This window comes from Lineus longissimus, chromosome 4 (genome assembly GCF_910592395.1).
Source record: "Lineus longissimus chromosome 4, tnLinLong1.2, whole genome shotgun sequence".
In the NCBI taxonomy this organism is placed as follows: domain Eukaryota; kingdom Metazoa; phylum Nemertea; class Pilidiophora; order Heteronemertea; family Lineidae; genus Lineus; species Lineus longissimus.
This window is the reverse complement of record NC_088311.1, coordinates 379,699-387,235: the sequence shown is the minus strand read 5'-3', so window position 1 is coordinate 387,235 and position 7,537 is coordinate 379,699. Positions and strand designations below refer to the sequence as shown.

The 7,537-nt window shown below is 41.8% G+C and overlaps 1 protein-coding gene across 7 annotated transcripts; it reads left to right on the top strand.

Annotated features, from left to right (window-relative positions):
- Window positions 1–278: 278 nt before the first annotated feature.
- On the top strand, window positions 279–7,472 carry LOC135487160 (voltage-gated purine nucleotide uniporter SLC17A9-like). 7 transcript variants are annotated; one of them, XM_064770599.1, is made up of 15 exons: window positions 331–349; window positions 1,142–1,176; window positions 1,608–1,722; window positions 1,914–2,040; window positions 2,251–2,467; window positions 2,677–2,776; window positions 2,908–2,981; window positions 3,183–3,357; window positions 3,665–3,761; window positions 3,996–4,083; window positions 4,809–4,843; window positions 5,106–5,277; window positions 5,545–5,574; window positions 5,890–6,543; window positions 6,712–7,472. In XM_064770599.1, coding segments are annotated over exons 1-14 (1,407 nt in total). In that variant the 5' UTR covers window positions 331–347; the 3' UTR covers window positions 6,030–6,543; window positions 6,712–7,472. The 7 variants fall into 7 exon arrangements, with proteins under 7 accessions (XP_064626673.1, XP_064626669.1, XP_064626670.1 ...); XM_064770603.1 differs by lacking the exon at window positions 1,142–1,176 and having other exon boundaries at window positions 279–349; XM_064770600.1 differs by having other exon boundaries at window positions 5,890–7,472.
- Window positions 7,473–7,537: the final 65 nt, after the last annotated feature.

Here is a 7,537-nt window from a genome sequence, read left to right as displayed (position 1 = left end):
ATTCAAGTCAACGACAACGGGTCATTGTCGGACGTCATTAGTTTTCAGTGAAGTTCAACTGTATTCCTAGGTAAATCAATTTGGTATATAGAGAGTAAGATTACAATTAATTAACTCACGTTAAAGTTTGTTCGACTTCGTAATCAGGTGGTCAGAATATGAGATAGGCGTTTACGTTGGTGTTTTGGGAGCTTTGCGAATACATTTGTATAGGCCTAATTGTACTCGTCAGTCGGCAACTTTTTTGGTCGAATCGACGGCTGGGCTAAAATGGGGCACTCACTGCGGTCAAGAAATCACATTTTGCGATGATCAGTCATTTTGCGATGATGTGTCTGCTCTAAAACATGTAAGATACTCCACACTGTTTCAGAAATACCTCGACCAAAACGTAGTTATTGACCAATTTGTTACTTTAGGTTATTAAACTATTTGTTACTTTGAAGTAATTAAACTATATCCGAACAACTGGTTCTCTTAAATAAATGTGTATTTGTGCCCGTGTTGGAACTTGAGAAGTGGCATTTGCATTGACAAAATGACAAGCACTGCCAACACGGCACAGTTGAGTTTATAGCCTTGAGTTTATAGATAATTATAGACTCTTTCACCAGTCTCCTCCATTCACTCATTATAGAGACTGGTACTTGACGGCATTATACTCGTCATGATCTCGATTTGGGGGCGTAAGCTTCCGGTGACCAGTCGCCTGTCTTTCTTTTAAGATGGGTAACCTCGATCCGAGTGAATAATCTGCAGTACCAGAGCGCTCGGTATGACAGTACAGTATGTACTGAAAATGTATGGCTCGCCTCGGGTGGTCGACCCTCCGCTGCGTGGCGGATAGGTTCGAGGTTACCTGGACCAGTTTATACACTGCCACGCATGGCACTGCACTGACAAAAGCAACAACACTCCACTGGGATCACACTGGGATCACACTGGGAACTTTCTTTGTTTTTGGTTAGGGATGATTGATTGATTTGACAATGAAAGTCTCTCATTTTTGTTTAATGTTACATATCTTTGTTCAGGTTCTTGTTCGATACCAGTAGTGTTTTGCCTTTTTTGGGGGGCGTAGAAAGAAGGAAATTATTTCCTGGCCTTGTTTTATCAGGTATATGCTTTTGGACTTTTTTAGGAGTCAAGCCCGATGTATTGTAACGATGTCATCGGGTGAGAAAAACACATTCAATCTCAAATCTTGCTTACACTTTTTCTCACAGAATGTGAGTCTCCACTTGGTGCAGGTTCCAATGTTTTATGTTGGCTATGTCCGATGTGGCCAGTTATCTATTTGCAGCTTTCACCTATGATGGACAACGTACCTTAAAGATTTGAAGTTAGCAGAGTTAAAACAGCTAAATATAGTGTAAAACAAGCAAAGAACACATGGTATGCACCCACGCACATGGTCTCCTGGTTTTGGCTGATTTGTTGTGGCTCTCAACCGCTTCCACCTTGACCAGTAGAGAGGTATCAGTAGGAACCAGCATGCCCTTGGCCTATATCCTGCATGCTCTGGACCCAAGGTACTGGGAGTGTAGGATAGCTCTAAAGAATTTGGTGGCTTTGAGGTTTGCACTTGTAGCCTTATTATTTTTCAGACTCCGAGTCTGATGCTGAGATGTCGGGCTCCATAACAAAGGATCATGATGTTGGTATGTCATTCAAAGTGCCACTGGTGGATACTGAATCTCAGTCATTGAGGTACTGGAGCAGGTAAGCCTCACCTTTGATAGTAGGGGGCACCTTACAGTTGTGTGGCCACTTGTGCTTTTCCCTCACCTTGATCTGGCTTAACACATTTCACTAATAGTGAATTCAGATACTGATTGATTGTCCCGCATAGCTTAATTCATGTTGCCAGTTGATCAGTATCTGTTTACTTTTTGTTTTAATTGTTTATCCAGATTTGAGCGTCGGGTATGGATGGGTGTGCTGGTGATTGGTTGTGCGTTCTGCTATTCCTGCAGGACAGTGCTACCATTATGTATTGTCGCTATCAGTAAGGAGATGGGATGGAACAAGTCACAGTCGGTGAGTTTCCATGGTTACACTTTAAGGATTGGCCTGAAATTGCACATTGTTTGAGACAGTTGAAAATGACTTCAAACTCCGACATAATTCAAGTCACATCTCAGTCACATGAATACAATACCCTTGTGAGTGTCAGCGCCACGTAGCAGCAGACGTAGTTAGTTGATCAACTATTAAAAAAACTCATTGATAGATCAATATTATTAACAGGGCACAGTATTGTCAGTGTTCTTCTGGGGCTACTGCATGACACAGCTGATTGGTGGTCGACTCAGCGACAAGAGAGGTGGTGATAAAGTCATGACAGTCGCGGCTGCTGGATGGGCAATCTTCACATTATTAACACCATGTCTACCCTTGATGTATGGCAGTTCATCAATGCTGTTTGTCATGGCCTTCGTGAGAATGCTTATCGGAGTGTGCCAAGGTGAGTGATGTCTATGTCTTGCAAGAGGACACTATGAACAGAGAGCTTGTTTATTGCTCTTGTTACTGGTTGTGGTATCAATACTCTCCAAATTCCAATAGCAATTCTAATTCAGTCTTAAACATGATCATGGGGTATTCAAAACTCGGCTCTAAAGACACATTTCACATCAATACAATAAACCAGTGAATGCCCCCTATCTGTTGCAGGAGTACACTACCCAGCGATCACAAGTCTCGTATCAAGGAACGTATCGGAAAAAGAAAGGACGTTTACATATAGTTTTGTATGCACAGGCTCAAATATGGGGTAAGTTGCCAAGAGCTTCACAAAATGGTTAGTTTGGGTAACATGAGAGCCAAGATCTAAACACTTTCATGGATACTGACAGTTACCAGTATCTATAGTATTCTGTTGATAGATGCCTTCTTTTCTTGCAGAACATTGTTATGTGGGAGTCTAGGGTCTTTGATATTGGACACATACGGTTGGAGAGCAACATTCGTACTTGTTGGTAAGTTTTGGTTCATCTGTGACATGTAACTTGAAGCACTTCGAGTTGGGATTTATTGTGCATTACTCAGCCCTCTGATCTGCAATGGAAGACATCTTGGCATGTTAGAACAGACAGAAACAACAGTGATAAAACCTTATGACTAGTCACATTGTCAGTAACTCATCTAAAGACTTTAGTTTAAGATTGCTTCATTTGCAGGTAGCATATCGTTGGTCTGGTGCCTGTTGATGCAATGTTATATGGTCACTCGCCAAAACAAACGCCGCTTCATCCGAATACAGGTTGAGGAAAAGAAAAAAGACACACAGTTGGAGAAAGCCGCGGTAGAATCATCTGTTCCGTGGATGGTTTTGTTCAAAAAACCTGCATTCTGGTAAGTGGCGAAACTAACACCTCATGACAGTAACTGGTTATCATTTCTTGAAAGTACACTATCTGGGATGACTACTTCTCCTATTTTCTTTGCTGGCTGTTAACAATACATCACATACCTATATTCTCCCTTTTAACTTGTGGTCAATTTCAGGGCTATGGCAGTTGGCCACATGGTCAATGGCAACACCATATTCTTGTTGATAAGTTGGCTGCCAACCTATTTTCATGATAACTTTCCCACTGCCAAGGTAAGAATCAGTCGTCTGACTTCTAACTTGCTATGTGAGGTTGTTTCTTTCTTCTAGGTCAATCATCTTTGGACACATGACAGAAACAAATGCTTTCTTTGTCTTGCTCTCATGGTTACCAACATACTTCCATGATAACTTTCCTGGTGCCAAGGTAAGGTCACACCGATTAAATACCTTGAGGAGCAATCCACCTGACTTGTTGAAATGTCTGGAAAACCCTTTTCATGCTCAAGTTAATTAGCCACATGCTGATAGGAACAGATCATCTCTGGTGTAACATAGACACCAGTACCCAGCAGGCAATAAGGAATCATCAAATAACTGCTGGGGTCGAGTTGAGTTGACCCGGTGAAAAGCATTTGAGGAATCATGCCTCTTCTTTCAGGGTTGGGTGTTCAATGTCGTCCCCTGGCTTGTCAGTATACCGAGCTCTATATTTAGTGGATGGCTAGCTGATTATCTTATTGCAAAAGGTAGGCCAATCTAATCATAGGGATATTTTACGCTGGGTCTTGAGAGTCATCCCACCAAGTGTGACAGTAGTTGTCTCCACTGATTCATAGAAGGATGCTATTCATTTGAACTAACCTGTTTGTCACATGGTTATCAACTCACCGATACCTCACAGACACCAACATGCCACCCTCATCTTGATTGGCAGTCTTGTTGTTGAATAATAATATAAAGATATGAGGTAACACAGTATTCATTATACCTCACAGACACCAACATGCCACCCTCATCTTGAGTGGCAGTCTTGTTGTTGAATAATAATATAAAGATATGAGGCAACACAGTATTCATTATACCTCACAGACACCAACATGCCACCCTCATCTTGAGTGGCAGTCTTGTTGTTGAATAATAATATAAAGATATGAGGTAACACAGTATTCATTATACCTCACAGACACCAACATGCCACCCTCATCTTGAGTGGCAGTCTTGTTGTTGAATAATAATATAAAGATATGAGGCAACACAGTATTCATTATACCTCACAGACACCAACATGCCACCCTCATCTTGAGTGGCAGTCTTGTTGTTGAATAATAATATAAAGATATGAGGTAACACAGTATTCATTATACCTCACAGACACCAACATGCCACCCTCATCTTGAGTGGCAGTCTTGTTGTTGAATAATAGTATAAAGATATGAGGTAACACAGTATTCATTACTGCTTGTTCTTTCAGGGTACTCTGTGACATTTGTTAGGAAACTTATTGAAGTAAGTATGATCATGAAAGCCCTTCTGCTCCTTCAGAAGCAGCTGATCTCAGCTTGATAAATGGTTGTAGCAGGCATCGGTTGAAAAGTCACTCCTCATGGTTCAACTTCTAATGCAAAAACCAATGTTTATTTTGCAGTGGTCCAGCTACATTGCAAAGGCTCTCTGCTCTGTAGGTTTATGCATGTATGTTAATAATGTTGTTTATTGTTGTCATGAAGCTTGCCATCAGTAACCCATCACCTGTCTGTTGTTTTTTCAGACAGTAGCACTATGTGGTGCGTCAGTCAGCCTGGTCACAATCAGTTATGCTGATAACTATATATTAGCTGTGATATGCATGGGTTTTGCCATCAGTTGCATTGCGTTTCACCACAGTGGGATCCTGGTGAACCCACAGGACATCGCCCCCAATCATGCTGGATCTGTATTTGGTAAGTCCGCCCCAAGTGGCACTTGTGCTTGGTGACCCTTACAACACCGGCGTGGTTCGCCCTGTGTGATCCTTGGGTGACAAGTGGACACCTAATACTGGATGGCTTTGTTATCAACAGGTTTTTGTTGGTTATCATAGTTCATTGTTTACAAAACAAAGTCTGTTGTGACACCTTTCAACTCATAATGTCCACGATCGTGGTCCAAGTCACGGGACGTTGACAGTCTCTTTAGTCTTGATAGTTGACATCTGTATTCCATTTCAGGTTTGATGAATACTGCTGGTGCTATCCCAGGTAAGACATTCTCTCTCTGAAGAACCTGTTGTTGCTCGATGACCTGGCTGAAACACTCTGTCCAGTCCAACAGTGTCTAGTGTGTGCTCATCCTACACAGACCCTCCGATGCCAGAGACATGCTTGTAGACATCTTCTAGTCCATGGCCCTAATGACTCTAATGCTAGTCTCCATACCTCATCCTGGGTCCCAGGTCAGACAGACATTGTCGGTCCCGATATTCGTGCATGGCCTCAGTGGTGTCTCAGACTGAACGTTTTTGTTGTTGGAAACACAGGCTTCATTAGTGATAAGTGAATTTTGTCTCTTTTCAGGGTTTGTAGGTGTATATGTGGCTGGCCACATTCTTGAGGCAACCAAGAGTTGGAGTGCTGTCTTTAACCTGACCGCTCTCATCACATTCCTTGGCTGGATTGTATTCATGCTCTTTGGAACGGGGAAGAAAATCATCTGAGCTTTGGAGCCTGTCATGAATAGACAAACACGAGTTGCTCTGTTTGAGATCTGAGGGTTACATGTGTTGTCAAGTGCAGCAAACAGAACTGGTACCGATCGACAAGGTTAAGAATTGTCGAAACATATTCACATGACAGTTTGTAAGAAAGCTCTCGGTCAGCTCTTTCTGATTGAAACAGTTAGGACATGAGTTTGTTTTGTGAAAGTGCGTTTTCTGATGATTGAAAATGGCATCAGTCCAGAATGGGTTAGTGTGTAGTCTTCCATTAGACGCTCCTGGTGCATCTCTACCAGTCTAATGAACAATGCATTTATGTCTCATGATCTGTGCAACAAGGACTAGGGAGTGGACTCTTGATTACGATGTTTCATGTTGATAATGGATTATGTATTAGCCGCATTTCGACGAGAGAGGTTTTGGTGAGACAACCATAACATTTTGGGTTGGCATAAAATGAGTTGAAAGCAGATTCTTGGTGGATTATGCTTTTGACAAGTTTGAGGTGTTTTAGGCCGAAGTTACATAGACCTCATTCGTTCATTTCCCAGGACTCATTTTCCCCTTTTGCTTTCTTTCCCCTGTGAATGCACACATTCACCGAGGAATGAAAGAAAAACCCGGAAAGTGACTCGTGGTACATGTAAATGAACGAATGAGGTCTATGTAACTTTGGCCTTAGAGTAGAAATTGAGACCTCACTGGGTTGGTTGTGTGACGTCACATCGCGAGAGTGGACATGTCATTTCCCCAAAACCTCAGTTGCTGCCTCATTTATAGCCCGAGGTTTAGCTCCATCCTTACTGTGTTTGATGAGGCAAACAAACACTCCAGTTCAGGATCAATTCCTCTTCCACATGTGTAAATGACTCGGTCCTTTTGAGAACCTATGAGAACGTCTGCTCAAGAAGACTCCAAACTGAGCATGTGGTTTGTACTTCATGTCCTTATGGCTGTGATGGCTTCTTCCTTGCTTGGTGTCGGACAATACAATACAACATGTTTCTATTTATAAAACTGGGTTATGTAATTGTATCCGGGTTTGCTATTTTAACATTTTCTTGTTGTGTTTCTCACAAAAGAATATTTAACAACCTTGACCATATATTCTGCTCAAGGGTTGGAAAATTATGTCATGTATAATACTGTGGTCTAGATCAGAGGCCTGGTGGTGTTCACCCGTGGCATCATTATTGTCCTTGCTAACTGGCAAAGGTTGTTAAGTTTTTGTACAATGACTTATTAATTTATAATTTCTATGATTATTGTAAATAAAGAGCGGGAAGTCAACTGAGATCATTGTGTTGTCAGGTAGAAATGCCCATGACATATACTGCTCCACTCAGACAAAAGGCAGTACGTGTGACTGACACTGTGATATCCATCTTGGACCACTCTACGTAGGTTCTAGGTTCTGATAGAAGCTTCATGGCTATCTCTCAACAGGACGACGATGATGTTCTCAGATGTCTTCCCTGAGTTATAACAACTTGATTGTCCTGTTTACA